At 43.0% G+C, this 18,623-nt stretch overlaps 1 protein-coding gene across 1 annotated transcript; it reads right to left on the reverse strand.

Moving 5' to 3' along the window:
* Positions 1 to 111: 111 nt before the first annotated feature.
* LOC311031061 (uncharacterized protein) lies at positions 112 to 18,200 on the reverse strand. Its single transcript, XM_084037170.1, has 22 exons — positions 18,014 to 18,200; positions 16,614 to 16,691; positions 16,440 to 16,505; positions 15,964 to 16,115; positions 15,777 to 15,861; positions 15,131 to 15,308; positions 13,570 to 13,711; positions 12,200 to 12,314; positions 8,039 to 8,137; positions 7,158 to 7,214; positions 7,000 to 7,068; positions 6,822 to 6,911; positions 6,628 to 6,737; positions 5,778 to 6,288; positions 5,112 to 5,204; positions 2,873 to 5,026; positions 2,647 to 2,794; positions 2,090 to 2,204; positions 1,772 to 1,931; positions 1,538 to 1,639; positions 902 to 988; positions 112 to 822 (listed from the first exon to the last, which is right to left on the reverse strand). Exons 1-22 carry the CDS (start codon positions 18,137 to 18,139, stop codon positions 682 to 684), a joined length of 4,878 nt encoding a protein of 1,625 aa, XP_083893296.1. The 5' UTR covers positions 18,140 to 18,200; the 3' UTR covers positions 112 to 681.
* Between the last annotated feature and the right edge of the window lie 423 nt (positions 18,201 to 18,623).

Raw genomic sequence — 18,623 nt, forward strand, 5'->3', positions numbered from 1 at the left:
AACTCACTGAATATTTTATCTTTCATGAACAAACTGCAATTTATTAAAACAATGAAATAAAATATGGCGCTGGAAAACGACCAGACAACTCAAAATAACAAAGAGTTATGGTTTAATCTGCCAATTTGTTTATTAATAAAACACATGTATACTTTTAATACTGCAGTTTATAAATATAAATTACAATTTGAATTATTTGCCAGAAAAATTACCTGCTAGTAATGCTTAAAATGTTTTTAATTTAAATGATTTAATAAAAAATACTTGAGACCAGTTTAACGACACATACAGTAGGATGAGATTTGTCAGGTTAAAGTGTTACAATAACAAAATGACTGTACATATAAAATATATACATAACATGAAACATCACCACTTATAATGATAATTATTTGGAACTGAATATGGTAATACTTTTTAAAAATTAACTTGCAGTTTCACAGGACCATTAAAGTTAAAACAGGGTGATAATTGCTCCAGAAACATTAAAGACAATACACAAGACAATATAAACATCTTTCAAACCAAATATAAAAAGTATTGTATATAAGAGGTCCGGGTTTCATTAAATAAAAACACAAGATGAGCTATTTTTTGTTGTTTTAAACACATTTGTTGTGGGTAAAGTTACAGGAAGAAGACTACGTGTTGCAGTGAAGACAAATGTTAAAGCGGATGGTTTCAGGGTGAAGTCTGGTCCAGAGCGTGGTGAGCCAGCCTCAGGTTTTCCCTCAGCTCGTCCATCTCTCCCTCCGTCTTGGCCCTCGTGATGCTCAGCTCGGTGTACATGTCCTTGTACTTCTTCGTGGCGTTCCTCTTGTCCTGCAACGTCACCGACACCAGGTTCACTTCTTCACTCATTCATTCTCCCAGCTGCTGCTGGACGTGTTGAGATTCTCACCCTTTGCGCCGCCTGCAGGTCGTCTCTCAGAGATGTGATCTCCTGCTTCAGACACTGAACCTCGGACTCCTTCACTCGCAAGGTGATCTGAGAGACAGAAAGCTTTGAACAATCAGCTTCACATCTTTAGAAAAGATCGAGGTAAAGATCGCTGGATTCATTTTCTATTGCAGTATAGTTGCAATTACAGACAGTGAACACAAGAGGGAGCTACACACTTCTGGAGTGGTTCAGTTAACATCACATTTCTTGTTCTCATGTTGATCTAATGAAACTTAACATCTTCATTCATATATGTATGAAAATGAAAAGCATTTATTCATCAAGAACATATTAATCTTATTCAGATCCTTGAAGTAGAAAAAACACTGTAATACGTTTAAAGGGACAGTTCATCCTAAAATCACATATAAATATTTTTTCCTCCCTCAAATCATGCAATAACGTATCTTTTGGCCACTTTGGGGGAAGTGGAAACAAACAGTGGAAACACTTTCACATCTATTGAGCAAACAGTTTATTTCCACATTCAGCGGTCGCAGAGCAACATTATCACTCATTAGGACTCTTTGTGTGAGTTTAAGTGGAATATTCTCACTCTTTCAGCTGTGATACATGCTAACATCTAAGGCCTACCTCCGTTTCGTACACGTCCATCCCCCGGCTGAGCGGCAGGGCGTCCTGCTTCGCCAGGGAACAAAGTCTGGTGATCTCTGCCGCGAGCTGCCCGCTCAGCTCCTGGAGGCAGAAACAATGAGACTTCACACATTTCCCACATGTATTTTCACATTTTCTACAAACAGAATCAAACATTCAGCATTTAAATGAAGACACTGGGAGTCGTTTTAATGTACACGTTGGGGCTCTCACCTGGTTTCTGGTCCTCAGGTCTTGGTTCTCCTGCTGGCACTGACACAAGGCCTTCCTCTCGGCATCCAGAGCCTGGACGAGATGTCCGTTCTCCAGATACTTGTGAGAGAACTGCTGCGACAAAACCTCCAGCTCCTGCTGGTACGAAGCCAGCTCCTCACTTCACACACACAGAGTCAACATGAACATCAACTCTTCATCACAATGAGTCAGCAAATCTACGTCTGACCGGCAAAAAAAACTCCTCTGTAATCATCAGACATAAGCTCCACCACAAGATGCCCAGACATGAAGTGTGTTCCTACATACTAGACATACCTGTGTTGACTGTATACGTCCTCCAGGTGTGTGCTTCCGGCGCTCTCTGACCTACATCTCTTCTGCACCGCCTGCTCCAGCTCCAGCCGGTGGGCGTTCTTGATGGCTTCGATCGCTGAGATTTATGGGGATACGTGAAGATTACGTGACTCATATCTTTTCAGGTATTGAAAGTCTTTACAAATGATATTCCTGATTTTTATTCAGATTTGTATTACCTTGTGTAGAGTTAAACATGATGCTGCATAAGAATCAGCTCAGCTACTCAGATGCTATTATATATACTCTTTTTTATTGAAACCAAAAGTGTGTGAAAGTATTGAAGTTGTCTGTGTCACATATATATTTTAAAACAGTTTGTTTTCTGGGTTTTACAGGAACAAATATGATTTTTTTTTAAATCACGTTTATGTTTATAAAATGTTTTGTTGTGGGACAGGAAACATGAGGGTTGAAGTTACAGAAAACTCAAAGTGTTCCTCAAGAAAAATCCTTTCAGCGCTCGACAGGTTTTATTTTTCCATGTGAGCAGCAGCGACGCGACTGGGTCTCCTCACCGGTTGCAGTAGCGGCGCTCTCCTCCTCCAGCAGTCTGTCTCTCTCCACCAGGAGGCGCTCCACCTCCCGCTGGTGTCGATGCTGCAGCTCCTCCACGACCTTCAGGTAAGACTCCTCCATGGAGGCGAAGCCGCGTTCACACGTGGCCTGGAGGAGACGCTCAACGAGTCACGAACCAACAACCTCCTTCCATCTTATATACTGTCCATGTAAAGCTCTACTTACCTTCAGCTGTTCCATTTCCTTCTCATGTTGCGTCTGAAGAGAACTCATTTTCCCATCATGCTCTTCTTTCATCTCCTCCTCCCTGACGGCCAGCTGCTCCTGCAGCTCCTCCACTCTACTTCTCAGCACTAAAACTTGCTCCGTCTCCGAGCCCAACGGATCGGTTTCCCCGTGGGATGCATCACTTTTCTCTGCGTTTTCTTCCTGGATGCCCAGCTGACCTTCAGCACATGAAAATGGGATTTCCAGGCACTCGGCCATCTCATTCTCTTCTCCATATTCCTCTATGTTACTCTCATCGGCTGCCTGCAACTTCATATCTGTTTCTTCCAGCTGGAAACACCCGTTCGCCTGCTGTGCTTCCAGGTTCGACAGTCTTGCCCTCAGCTGCCCGTTTTCTTCCATCAAGTTGACACAGTTGCTACAGATAAGAGAAGCGGTGAGCAGCTTCTGTCTGGTTTCTTCAAGTTGCCGCTGGTATTTGGACTGAAGCCTGTTTAAATAGCAGCAGTGCAACGCTTCGGTTGCTGCAGAGTGAATGAAACCGGACCAGGGGTGCTCAGAGAAGTGAAGGTCGGCCATCAGCTGGAGTTTGTCCGAGGTGCCGACGGAGGAGGCGACGTGGTTTAGAAGCGATATCTTCGTCTGTGTGACGCCTCGAAAATACTCCATCTCATAAAGCCCACTGCTAAAATCAAACATCCTGCTTTCGTCTATCTTTGTGGTTTCTGTCTCACTTGCGATACACCAAATAATATCCAGATCCCTCAGACCTTCTCTCCCTGCATCTGTGCATGGAGAAAGTAGACGGTGCCCTAAAAGCAGCATTTGTTTCTCCATCATCATACGTTCTGTCACCTCACTCACGAGCTCTTCCACACTTTTCTTCTCGTTAAGCTCCGACGGATTTACCTTCAGTTTGTTGAGCAGCAAATTCCAAAACTCCTCCTCCCACCTCAACTGGCTCTCCACTGTAGGCTTATCCTCGTCCTCCTTCCTCAAACCAAAATCCAACTTGTCAATCACCTCCAGTAACTTCTCCAAAGCTTTTAACCTCATGACCATCCCGTCTATCACTTGCCGGATCCTTTCTTCACCAGAAACACATCCGTTACTCTCTCCATCTTTCAATCTCTCCTCCTCCAGCTCTCGATTCAGCCTCCTGATGTCGGCCTCCGCCTCCGCCGCCGTTTGGCGGTTTAGTTTCTCAGCTTCCTTCAGTTCTGCGTTCTGCGTCTGGAGCTCCCTGCAGGTCAGTTCTGATTGGTCGAGCTGCCTCTCCAGCTCCGTCAGCTTGGCCTCGGTGGCCTCGAAACATCGAAGCAGGTATCCTTTATTCTCCTGTTCCGATTCTTCCGTTTCCGCTCCGACGTTCAGCTGCAGCAGCGCCTCCATCTCCTTCAGGTTGTCCTCCAGCGAGGCGATCATGGTCTGGGCCTCAAGGAGCTGCTGGTCTCTGGAGCCCAGCTCCCTCTCCAGATCCTCCACCCTCACTTGTCTCTGCTGTTCCACTTCGGGGAGGTGATGGGGCTCAGTGTACCTGCTGCTGAGCTCCACTTTCAGCCTCTCTATCTCGCGGTCGGCCTCCGTCAGCTGGTTCAGCATCTCCTGGTTGCGCTGGTTGAGAGCCTGGTTCTGGCCGGTGAGCAGCTCCACCTCCTGGGAAAGCCTCTCCGCCATCGTGTCTGGAGGTAAATGGTGCTCCACGCAGCAGCTGAGTGAGTCGTCATCTCCCTCCGAGGGCGTCTCCAGGATTAACGACGTATATTCACTGTTGTTCATTTGTTTTTCTGTGCTGGGAAGCTGCTCACCGTTGTCTCCGTCCAGCTGATTCTGGAGGTTGACTGCTGAGACGTTGAAGTCCACAGTTTGTCCGTCGCTCTGAGGAAATAAGTCTTGGCCGTCTGACGCAGGTGATAATGATAATAAAGGTGCGTCTTCCAGTTCTTGAAGGTTGCCCTCGGTGTCGTGCAGCCAGATGCTTGGCGTCTGAGGCGTTATCGAAGGCAACTCAAAGCCGAGCTGCTCCTGCAGGTTGAGAACGTTCTGCTCTCTGGTTTCTTTGCAGACGTCCTTCAGGGTCTGTGGGATGTTGTTTAATGGCTTCTCATCCAACGGGCAAAGATCTGCTTCAGACGTTAGAGGAGGGTCCAGCTTAAATGGAGAAAAGGTGACATAAAGAAGCGTTAGCGACCATACAGGTGTCAAAACCTGAGAAGAGCAAGTAGCCGAGGTGTACCTGCTGCTGATAAAATCCTGCTGCACTCAGCTGAGCCTCCAGATCCAGTCTGTGACTCTCCGACTCTGCCAGCTGAGCCTGCAGATCCTCCACCTGCAACAGGAAGCAGTTCATATAGAAACACTTCTCACATCACAAATCTGTAGCTTCAGATCGGCTCACTGGTTAAACAAAAAAAGTGTATCATTTAATTAGAGTACATGCATTTAGGGCTGTGCCAAATGTCATTTTCTACTGAGGTTTTCAAGCAAACTCAATTTGATCAACTAATTCATCAGATTAAATTAGTCTTTATTTAATTAATAAACTTTCTTTAATTCACTCATTAGTGCATTAGAGCTGTTTTTGAGCGGCTAAACGCCCCAAAAGAAAAGGAAAAACATGTTTTTAATTATTTCTTTCCAATACATTTGGACTTGTGGAGTTATTGGAAATGTCTGGATCTAATTCTACAAATAGTATATTAACTTATAATATTAGTGTCGCCTGATATTTTACATATATATTACAACTGTGCAGAAATATGGGCTTTAACAGACCAAATAGACATGAAAGAGAAGCAGCATTCAAATGTTGATTCAGAATTTGCACTTCAATGAATGAAGCTCTTTTGGGTGCAGCCCCACATGTACTGGTATGAGATGAAGCCACATTTAAAGCACTCGCCCCCTTCCTGTAGCCGTCCAGCAGCTTCTCCACCTCCACGGAGGCTTTGGCTTCAGCAGACAGCGGGACGCTTCTCTCCAGCCTGAACGCCGTCTTCTCCACCCGCCTCCAGTACTCCTCCATCTCTTCCTCCGCTTTCTGCAGGGATTTCGGACTCAGCGCTCGGACGCCTCCGTCTGCCGTTTTCTCCCCGGTCACCTCCCAACCGAAAGGGAAGCCCAGCATCTTCTCGTACCTCCTCCTCCTCTCCTCCCTCCTCTTCCTCCTCTCCAGGTCGCCTAACTCCAGCGAGCACAGAGCTTTAGTCCTCTGAGGGTCCAGAGGCCGTTTGTTCTGCGGTCTGAACTCGGCCCAGTCGAAGGTCTTGTAGCGTCCCTCCCGTCGTCTCTCCATCACGCTCCTGTGTTTGGGGTGGGGGTCTCGCTCTGCGTCGGCGGGGGGGGAGTCCTGAGTCACATCTGGCTTGGGGAGGGCTTCGGGTGGGCTGCAGGGAACGTGGTGGCCAGGTAGACTGTACACACAGGTACGTTTAGAATATGGCAGTGTAGAAAAAATAAATCATATGCTGTTTAACTGTCAACCATTTGGATACTTATTTCTTTAAAAAATCTTTGGGATTTGGATAAAGCAAGTTATTTAAAGGTGGCAAAAATAATTAATTGTCACCAACAATTAACTACTTTTCTGGCTAAAAGCAGACCGAAAATATTTCTTTTTTTTTTGACGTGGGACATAAATAGACAGAATATAATGACAATAATGCGTACAATGAAAGAAAGTACATCTACTCAAGTGCTGTACTTACTTTGAAGTAGTAATGAATAAATGATTTTATTTCAACAGGCTTTACCTGGCCACATCAGGGGCGTTTGCTGGGCGGACGTTTTTCATCAGAGCCTGGATCCAGTTCTTGCGTATCCCTGAAGTCATCGCCGACAGCGTGTAGACGCCCTTTGGGGTCTGTAAAAAAAACATACAGTTATCTTAACTTTGCGTTCATGCAGCAGATACAGGTTTTGCCCGTTTAGCGACCCGTGTTCTTACGTGGATCTGAAAGCCGTAGTTCCTCTGCACCTGATACTCAGACACGTTATAACACTTCATCAGGTCGATTTCACCTTCAAGATCTGAAGCCTGAAAGAAGAAAAGCAGAGGGACGTTGGAGCATCTCAAAATAAACACTTCTCATTTGTACTCCTTATTAAAAAGAACATCCAAATACCTCCTCAGCTACGGAGTCCTTGTAGTACCTCAGACTGTCGGTCGACAGCACAAACCAATATTTCTTCCACTAGAGGGAAGCAGACGACCAACGAGACGATGAGCAAGAAGTTACAAAATGTGCAGAAATAATTCAAATCAAGAACTGAAATGGTTTACCTGCTCATTTTCATCCAATTTGACCATCCAGCCTTTTTTGAAGTTTAATAAATCCGGCTGTAAAGAAAACACAATGTTAACATTTCAGCAACTATTATTTCACATGACAAAATAAGTCCAACATTGCAAATAAAGAAAGCATCAAATGGGAAAGTATTGTGCTTATGTACAAATGTAAGGTACATTTATTTTACTGGAGTATTTTCTTCTCATTTCTACTTGTACTTACATATTTATCTGACAGTTTTAGTTACTCTAAAAAATTAAGATATTTGCACACAAAAGTGTAGTTTTTAATAATAGTGTTGAGGTTTGGATTCTTGGTTGGACTAAACAAACATTATGATGACATTTCTCACTATTTTTGACAAATCAAACAAATTGATTAATGGAGAAGATAATGAGCAGATTACTCCATAATAGAAATAATCATTAGTTCATAGTTCAAATGAACTCCACATGAACCAACTACAAGAGTAAAATCTTCTCACATCCATGCATTAGTAATAATAACTCATGGTATCATATATAATAGGGGGATTTTTTTGTACTATATTATTATTTAACTACATTTTCCAGATTATACTTGCATTCTTTTATTTAAATGATCTTAATTTGGTATTTTTAATTAAATTATTTGTAACAGGGTATATTGTTCAGTGTGGAATCATTATTTTTACTGAAGTAAAAGACCTGAGTATATTTAGCATGTAATGAGCTGTGTGGCCTTTAGGGGTCGCAACTGAGTAGTTCAAAGGGTTTCCTCTCACTGCTTCCTCTCCTGATGCAGCTTCCACTTACATAAATAATAAATACTTTCCTTTTTTCCATTGGTTGAGAAACAGACCCCGTAGAAAGCTGAGGTGTGTTTGCTGACTCACCGTCATGGCGGTGTCGGACGTCCTGCGGTCCAGAGACTTGGATCTTCTCTGCGGCGGGGCAACGTTGAGACGGGATTTGTCTCCACTTGACTGGAGCTTCTGTGGAAGATTAAAATAAATAAATCAAATCAAATGATGTGTTTGTTTTCATCCGAGGACGTGAAGTGTTTTGTGAATCAGGACGGCGGCGGTGTGTATGAGCGGCCTGCATTCCATCAAGCAGAGTAACCGATAGTCTGGATCCTTGGCAGAGACGTCAGCTGTGAGGATTAGGCCGCTGTAGAGCACCGCGGGGTGCCCAACAGGCTTTTCTACACTGCCTGTTAAACTCTTACTCACATCGCCACTGAACTGCACACGGGTGAGTGCGTCCGGCTGCGTGGAATGCATGAAAAGGTTTTTAGACGCTGCATAATCCTCCAGAAAGTTTGTGTCTTTTTGTTTAAAAAACGATGACATGGAGCGAGATCCCTGCATGCGTCTCATGATCAGCTTTCATGCTGGCGGACAGAGCTGCACGTATCTCTTTCAAGTCTGAATTACACCGCATTAAACCAGACAAGAGCACGTTTGTTTTGTTTTTTTTGTTTTCTTGAAAAGATTCATTCTTCCCTCTTATATAATCACTTCAACGGGGGGAAAAAATGACCACTTTGAAAGCTACAGAACATTCTTTGTGTTTTTCTTTTCCTGGCATTTACATTGAAAACTATCCAAGGACATAACACACCGAGGATCTTTTTCTTCTTCTTCTTCTCAAACAATGGCTGACCGCTGCAGACAGAGCCTGTCCTCTGTTTGGTGAAGAAGCCTCCCAAAGCTTGAGGGGGGGAGGAAGAGGAGGCTGGATCTCAGCTCTAAGGCCTGAATGAACTCCGGACAGGCTCTTTCGACCTCCTCCTGGCTACCAAACAAATCCTCACATGGGATGAAAACGTGCTGCTTAAAAGGCCAAATCCTCTGGAACGAGCCTGTCTCTTTAATCAAAGATTAACAGCTGCCCCAGTGATGGCCATCTGTGTCCAAATAAAATGCACTGTTATCATACTTTCACGGGTGATTTCTACGGCAGCTTTTGACCACTGAGTCACAAAAGAACGAGCCTGACAAACTAAACCAGGATTAAACTGTCGCCTAAAAGCCAAGTCAGAACTGAAGTCATTTATTTCGTTTCATCCTTTGAAACTCATACCTGCAACATCGAGCCCTGATCTCACAAATTCAACAAACTGCCCTTTGTACAAACCGCGTAACATAATCCATCTGAGAGGGGAAACAGCCAACAGCCGAGTTGAGTTCACCTCTACCTCCGACAGAGTCCCAGATCACTGCTGACCTACAACTCGCGGCCAAAATGTTCTCGTTTTGCATCGTTTATGGCAGCGAGTTAAGCCCAAAGACAGCCGATTAACTCACTAATCAAGATTCAAGGGTCAACGTTATTGCTATTATACAATACAGGATTGCACAAGCAAATACACAAACACACAGAAAATCCATCAACCGATTCTCAAATTCATGAATTCGATTAGAATAAAATAATAAAATAGGAACAAAAATAGATCAAAGTGTATTAAAGAAGCACTGAAGGAGGAAATAAACAGGACTAATAACCGGTAAGAAGATATGCAGTAACGTATATACATTTAAATGATAAACTCTTTTTCACATCTTACCAAGCGTTGGCTACTGTCAAGACAAGTGTGTACACATTCATGAAGTGTGTGTGTGTGTGTGTGTGTGTGTGTGTGTGTGTGTGTGTGTGACAGATCACATGTCCTGTTGTCTTTGTTTCCCTGTTCCTATTTATCTATTGTATTTATCGTTTTTGCTTTGTTTGTTATTTTATTCATTCTTTTCCTTTCTATACTAATTTATAGGCTATTATTACTCCAACCTGCCCTGTAAGGACTACAGGCAGGAAATAGCAATTTGCTACAACCTGGCATCTTAATCTCAAGATTAATGTCTTATTGTGCATATTGCCTGTCTTAAAATAAATAAATTACATTAAATATGTGAAATATCTGTAATTCACCTGCTGAAAATATTTCTTCATATGTTGTAGGACCTTTGTCAGGGTATGTCCTTTTCTGTTGAAAATTAAAAATGTGATAAAAAAAGCTTCCTGTGGATTGTTTATGCTCCGTGTTTGTGTTTTGTTGAAACTCTCACGCACAGACGGACACAAACGTCTCCTCACCTCCTTAATCACCGGGGTCGAGCCGACAACACACACTGACTATCATCCACAAGCAGATGTGCACGTCGGAGGGGAGTTTATCGGGTTCAGCAAACAAGTCTGAGGATTCCCTGCGAGGGAATGTCGTCCCCCGGATTACCACACACACACACACACACACACACACACAAGGAGGCAACCTGAACATCCTCAGGGCATCAAACCAGTTATGTTCCCGAACTCCATGCAGCCCTGAATGCACCGCCGCCTCTCTCCCACCTGCTGACACATGCAGCCGCTCACACACATGCTCGGGAGAAACCTGCAGGCCTCGACTCGTCCGAATCCACTCGTCCACGCGTCTCACGCCAAACTCTCATCACCACCTCTCCGGCGTTTCCACGTGAACTCTCAGTTACGATGCAGAGGACTTGGAACGCATCGGATCCTCGCGTTTTGTACATTATGGGAGGACGAGACTGAGATTTACTGCGTGCGGTGGAGTGTTTGATCGGGTCAGAGCTTCACCGTTAATAAGTCACGCTGTTCTCTTGTGTAACACCTGGCTATGTGAATCATGTTGAAACCAGTCGAGCCCACAGCCCAGTACAGGTTGAGTACAGCTGGGGAGAAAGAGGGCTCTTAATCAGGACCAACCCACCTTCCGATGAATCAGCCATTTCTATTCATGGTGGATAAAAGGAAATGTTCTTTTTTAATCGTTTAATGACGTGGCACTGAAAACCTATTTTCTTAATTATGTTCCCACCATATGTTCTGAACACACTGTTCTCCAGAGTTACAACAATAATTCCTCAAGTGGTATCTATGGCTACCTAGTTACAGCAGGGTTCCTCCACCTTCTCCAAAGTCAAATTCAAGCACTTTCCAAGCACTTCAAGGTGCATTTCCATGCTTTTCCAGCCCCTTCCAGCTGTGGTAAACTCCATATTTGTATCAATGGTCAGTATTCAGTCTACTTATGATGTCACTTGTTCATCACATTAAATGAGATGTTATTGTCCTCTAAACAACCAACATGATGTTTGGAGACAGCTTTTTACAGAAGGACCACAAATGAAAGGAAAACTAATTCCACTAACAGATCCACAGAAATATAATCACCAACTATTTTCATCATCTGTTCATCATCAAAAGTCATTTTTCATAAAGAAATGTCAGAAAATGCTGTTTTCAGTCATATGTCATCACATAGAACAGATATTTTAAGCACTTTCAAGCACTTTTTTCTAAATCCAAGCACTAACACCTTGAAAAAACCACACTAAAACTCAAGTGTTTTCAAGGATTTCCAGCACGCATACGAAACCTGTAGTTATTATTACTTCTTTACTTTCCTTCCATTTGCCTCTAACGTTCCTTTAACACGCACTGGATGACATCACTTTTCACGGTGACGAACAATAATTATGACACTTGCAGGAACTTGCAGAAAGGACACAAACACTATGCTTTTGGGATTTTAAAGTATTTGCTGTGTGCCGTTAAACAAAAACACACCTTGTGAGTGACTAACCTTGAAGGCGTTTTGGGAGGAGACCCAGTGACAGACCCAGAACACGCTGGCGGGATTACGTATCGACGTTGCCCAATAAAACCACGTGTGTCCAAATTTGGTGATTTTTAATCAAAAAAGGAGGAGAAGGCATTCTTTAGTGGGTCTTAAAAAGTGGAATTCCACACTTAATTATGTTTTAGTGCTGTAAGCATTATCAAATAAGGCAGTTTCAGACCAAACTGAGAGGAACTGCCCACTGGGGAGATCTACATACCGTCAACAGCCTTTTTTTCTGTTTGCATTTAAACTTCAGGGACACTCGCAAACATCTCCGAGATCGGCTAGTTCGCTACGCTCCACAAGCTCTCTGAGCTTTTCAGTGATAAATACACAACCATTACATGCTTCATTAATACAGATGCATGCAAAATGACTTTAAACGTGTACTCGGTGTGGTTACCTCTCGCTTGTTGGAGCGAGCTTCACTCCTGCCCTTCCTGGAAACAGCCGTACCTTCGTCCTGCTCTCTCTCGGTGGCCTCCGGTCGCAGCAGCCTCTCTGATGGACCGACGCGGCTGGAAAACATGAACAACTAATTAGTGGAAAACTGTATGTGTGGCTGCCCTGACCTCACCCACTCACTCACTCACACAGGTGGGTTCTGACATGATTTCCACCCGCATGAACACTGAGAATGACAGCTTGATAACAGACTCCCGGCAGCACCTGTGCAGCAGAAAGGACAGCAGACCTTCCAGTTATTGTGACTAAATAAGAGCTGACATCCTCCCCACTGGTGTCAGAGGTGTTTTTTGTAGAAGTAGAGAAGGTATGAGACAGGCCGAACACCCCAAAGCAACATATAACGTGAATATAGCATTGCTTATTGCTAATCAAATTTATAAATAATATTGGTGCTGGTTATATGTCACTAAATTGTGGTATAAAACATGTATCTCGTTAATAATGATCTAAAAGGATGTTTTATGTACTCCTTTGATTGAAAAGAAGAAGAATGATAGCAGTAATTTGGTCATAAATCAAAGTATTAATGTCATTGATGTCACTCGAAACCTTATTCCTGTTAGCAGGAGTTTATTCTCAGAATATTTAACCCTGTAAAAACATGAAACATCACACGTTGTAACATTATAAATAGTCTGTTCGGTATGTTTGGGAGCTTTGCCTGCGCCTGATGTTTTATTGGCCACTCCATCTCTGTTGGGTCCAGACAGCTTTGTGCCCTGAAACTGAGCTTTCAGCTGAAGTCTACTTCCTCGGACAGGCAGGCAGACAGTCAGTATTAAGGGTCCTGAGAAACAATGCCGCAGATATCCAATTACACCAGCGTTTTGGAATTTCTGGCCTTATTTGGGGGGACATTAAGTATTTTGTGTTTTTGTTTCCCAAAAAGGCAACGAGGGGAAGAAATGCGATGAACTCTCCTCACGTGACCAGTTCACATGCTGCTGCCGGGGGAACAAACTGGGATGGTTTTCTTGAAGCTAAATTTAAAAACGCAGCAGTCAGATCTCTAATGGAGGGGTAGAGCGTGAGCCTTTGATCTGGTGTTTAGCGGTGTGTGATGGCTGTTCGGCTTCATACTGGGGGGGAAGCAGAGAAGCATTGGATGTCCTTTGTACTAATTGCTTGCACATTTATCTCCTTTTCCTCTGCCAAGGCACTTTAAATAGCTGTTAGCAATACCAACAGAATGCATGTACATAAGAAGATAAACACCAGACTGCTGCCACAATACAACACATCGATGAGTTATTTACATATTATCATCAAAATTAGCCGGAAATCTACTTCCAGTTCAGTTCTAACCTTTTGTTGAGGCTCTGGATGTTGTTGTTTGCTGACGTTTGTGTGTTGTTTGACTCAGACAGCTGGTTGCTACTGCTGGTGTCTGTGTTTCCACTGGTCAACAAGTCCAAGGAGACGGGGCTCAGGTAGCTGCATGTGTTGCCTGGATATAGAAAACAACACACAAGGGTTTCAGACTGTTAAATACACCAAGATCCGGGACACAGTTTGGTTAAATTCCACACTGACTCTCTTTAAAACAGCCAGCAGCCAACAAGCGAGATGAAATCATTCTCTTTTTAATTACGCAACATTATGTCAGGGTTCACACTGAGGCCAGTTGCTCAAAACCTGCATGGTTTTCCCTCTTAACATTTGACTTAATGATATACAGTATTTTACTCAAGTTAAGTCAATATATTAATGTTATAAACATAAAGAAATCAGTGAATACAACGAGAAAATCATGAAAACATTTTTTTTTAAAGATCAAACTGGACTGAGGAAGAGAGAAGATTCTGGTACTGCACTGATGTCATTTTCTTCACATTCAAAGCTATTGAGGTTTTCGAATGAAGCTTTGAATGTCTGTTTTTTATTTATATATTTACATATTCAATGACATTATCATCCTCAAAAAATATTTTTAAAATCCTTGAACAAAATCCTAAATTTGAATGAAGTGATTCAACCGATTCAATTAGTCGTTTTTATTAAAATGTCATCATTTAATCCATCAATAATATAACAACACTGTTTAGTGCAGTTCATAGGGGGTAATCTTACAATATTTAATTATCAAATGATGCAGCATTCATCACTTTTCTTTCCTCTATATAAATAGTTGATCCATGACTTAAATATTTGACTGTATGTGTCTGTTAATGCCGTTTGTCTTAAAGGGCAAACAGCTTGATCTCTGCTACAGTGCTTCTAAAACAGACCTCTTAAAGAGTTCGGCGGTGGTCCAGAGGAAACCCTGACGGGGCATCTTTCATTAGACAGCCTCCCTGGTCGGCTCTCGGAGGGTCCATCATGTACAGCCTGCATCGCTCTAATGAAGCAGCCTATAGGCAGAGTCAGCAGGAGTTAATCCAGGCCGATATTACACGGCCGCTCCAGACTGCTATAACTCTGACGCCAGATGGGCGCTGCTGTCCACTTTGTCGCAGCACAAAAAGTAAATACCTGTCCCAAGCTAATCATCAAGCCTATTAGGGCCGTTTACGAGGTCTTTTATGGATCATGTTTGGCCTTTATGATGCCTGAAGGTTAGAGAAAAACGTATATTTCTGCACATCTCACAGTGTGTTTCTGTCTGTGTTTTTGTAACTTCCTGCTCAAAAACTCCTCCGGCCCGTTCCCATGATCAGATGTCAGGACTGGGTCAACAGGCCTGGTTAAACAAGGGTTCAATGATGTGTATAAATACAGAACTGGAAGTGTGAGAACATCTGCAGGATGTTAAGACAGTGAGAGAGAGAGAGAGGACAGGAAGTTGCTGTGATTGGCCAGTGGAGATAAAAGCCTGGGTATGTATATGTGTGTGTGTGTGTGTGTGTGTGTGTGTGTTCTGCTGCACCTGCAGGGATCTTCTCCGGGCCCGGGGGACCTGAGTCTGGGACATTCCACATGGGGGTTTCACCCGGTGCCCTAGCCTGCTGCTGGTCTTCCTGCCAACGACCACAGCCGGACTGTGCAGAGTACTCCGAGGACGGAAAACTGGGTGTAGTTGCAGCCATCTTTGCTGGACTGGGTTCCTAATGTTGGTGAGAAAACAAAAACAAAAATCTGTAACATCTTGTTGAAAGCCCCCCAAAGGGCGAAAGGGTTTCATCCTCTGGAGAGCATGAATACACTGAGAAATGTTCGTAGCAATCTGCTCAGTTGAGTTTGATATTGTTCGCCTTTAGGGATGGAATATGTCCAACAACTACATGATGGATTGCAGTTTAATTTTGTACAGATATTCCTGGTGCCCTGAGGATAAATCCTGCTGCCAACGTGGATGATCCTCTGACTTTTCCCGTAGTGCCACCAGCCGGATGACATTTAGGATTTCACTATTTGGGGCAACAGCTATTGGATGGATTGCCAAGAAATGTGTTTTATGATCCCCTCATTCATCCTCTATGTACCATGAATATTGATATTGAGCTAAATGGTTTGACCCTTCAGCTGGCAGGAAAAACACAATTAGTAAATCATTGGGACATTTGCTTCGTTACCTGCGTGGCAACAGGTTCCACTTTGCGTTTTTTCTTCTGATTCTGCTTGTTAGTCCGTAGATAGACGGCGAGCTGTTCACTCCACCTGGTCGACGAAGATATAAACAGGAAGGGCAACATGTTAGTGACAGGGGCAACCTTATTTTCTTACTTGCTCCTGTGAATTCTCTACAGTTTTCTTACTCACCCATTAATAATCTCTTTATTGTCACCGCGGATGAATATCTCCTGCTCCGGCGTGGCGATGCACAGAGCGTTTCTCTGGCCCGTCCTGGGCTCTGCGTCGGCGATGTCTACACACAGATTCATGTTCAACGTCCCCTGAGGCAAAGTGCTCGGCTGCAGGGGAATCAGAGCATCTACATTATTCTGGAGAGCCGGTTACAGAATCGTACTGAGAGGACTGACAGTTAAGCAGAGAGCAGTTTGTGGTGTTAAGTGTGCAGTGGAAGAGATTTGAGGGGATCACGGAGAGAGAGGGGGATGTGTGCATTAGAGGACAGGCTAAGCCCAAATCATCTGCTGTGGTTCTGCACACGACATCTGGCCTAAAGATGCCCGCGTGATCCCGACAGACTGTAAATGCAGATGCACATACAGAGCAGGATTTACTGTACACTGCTACCTTATGTATTTGTTCACATTTAATGGACGGTTTCTTACCAGTTCATCCAGAGCGAAGTTCAGGCCGCCGTCTTCATACAGGATAAAGAAGCGCCGCTGCCATTTCTTGACATTGAGACACAACAAACTAAATTACCACAGCACCACTTTTTACTTGAGGAAACAGTCATGGTGAATAACTGGGAAATAAATGCGTGTTTCATCATTTCCTACCCTTGACCTCTGCATCGGGTTGTTAAAATCTGTCCCCTCAGGAGCCAAACACAGCCAGCCTCCATAGAGCGGTTTAGCCTGTAAGTCATGGAGGAGAGTGGAGTGAGCATTCAGCCCTGAGGAGGCTGTGAAGACGCTCCTGATTATCAGTAAATTCATTTCATTACCGTCTTCAAAAGTCCAAACACAAAAGATATTAATTTCAATTCACGACAAAGAAAGCAAAGCAAATGATCATATTTGAGAAGCCGCTGCCGTGTTTGCATTACAAACGACTCCCCCGACAGTTAATCGATGATCAAAACGTTAAAACATTCAAACAAGTCAACTGTGAGGATCACAGTTGCGACAGAGTTATGCCATGTGTAGTGTTTGCAGGTTGAGCAACAGCACTGAAATTACAGGGCACAGTGTGCAACCAGGCAGGGGGACAGACAGTAATAACATATTTTAACTATGTCAGGCACGCAGGAAGCTGTCATGTCCATCATCTTATCACCTCCACATGACAGACCTGCACCAAGAATGTTTTCAAAAGGCAGTGAGTAAATAAACGACGTCTGTTCTGTTCTATATATATATATACTTTAATTAACTGGCACAATAACTGAATAACAGTCCAGTTTAAAGGTCTAGTGTGTAGGGACTAGCGGCATCTAGTGGTGAGGATGCAGATTGCAACCAACTGAAACTTCTCACATGTGCAAAGAAAGTAGAACTACAGCGGTCGTCATGAAAACTACATATGGCTCATTCTATGGTAGCTAAAACGCAGCAAAGTCTTATTTTCAGGTGATCGTATAACGCTACACACAGGACCTTTAATGCTAACTAGCTAACATCCGGTCATTTTAGGACGCTAGGAGATGAAGAAGAAGAAAATTAATTACTAAAAGGGTTTTCTGGACATTGTGTCGGAGCTTATATTTTTTCGTATCAACGTTAACACTGGATTAATTAACTATCGTTTAATCGGTAACGTTAATTGAAGAAAACTAGAAAACGTTGTACGTTGTTTTTTTTTTTTTACTTAAACGTTGCGTCAGAAGCGTATTTTACAATTAACGTTAACAATTTCGTGGTAAAACAGTTTTACTCTTTTAATTAATTAACTGTCACATTAAACGAACAGACGTGACACGTTTTAACGGTAACGTACATTTAAGAAATCTAGCTAACATCCGGGCTTTTTAGGATGCTAATAACAAAAAAAGGAGCAGCCAAATACATCGGACATTAGTTACATAAAGTTGTTTTCTGGGTTAAAAAAATAAATAAATGGTGTCTGAACTATATCATCAATACATAAGTTATTTTTAGGGTACTTTACTCTTCGAATTAATTGACTAACTGTCACGTTAATAATACAAAATACTAATAAAAGTGCAGTTTAACGTTACCTGCTCCATGTCATGGTCCGTCAACAGATGCAGCTCGCGGGACTTGAAGCAGTTTTGACATTTGCTTTTATTAAAAATGTTGGCTTGAAATTTGTTACAGGGACTCGTCGCCTTTTCTGCCGACATGTTGCAGTCCTCTGCCGGGGAGTAGATCCAAGCACAGCCCGCCGCTCTCCTGCTCCGCTACTCGGCTTTGAATGAGGCGGTTGATCGCCGAACGAACATCTGTCAAACACAGAAGCTGTTGCCTCTCACGTCACGGTCACGTCATCTGACGCGGTACAAACGAAACAACATCCGGTCACAACCTACAAAATAAAGCAAAATAAAGATTTTATGTATTTATTTCTTTAAAAAAACTAAAACAAAACTAAAACATATATATATTATTTTTTTTAAGTAACAAATAAAATAAAATATATGATATAAAGAAAAGAGATGCTTTTATTAATCCAGAGGGTAAATTCAGCCATTGCAGCAGCACAAGGATAGAAATAATTACATATAAATAGAAAAGAATGAAAAAAACAGCAATTAAACTTAAAATGACATGGCAAGTTTAGTGTACCATACACACAGGCAAGAACAGTTCTTGTATTGCAATATTATT

Source organism: Eutrigla gurnardus (assembly GCF_963514095.1).
Source record: "Eutrigla gurnardus genome assembly, chromosome: 20".
In the NCBI taxonomy this organism is placed as follows: domain Eukaryota; kingdom Metazoa; phylum Chordata; class Actinopteri; order Perciformes; family Triglidae; genus Eutrigla; species Eutrigla gurnardus.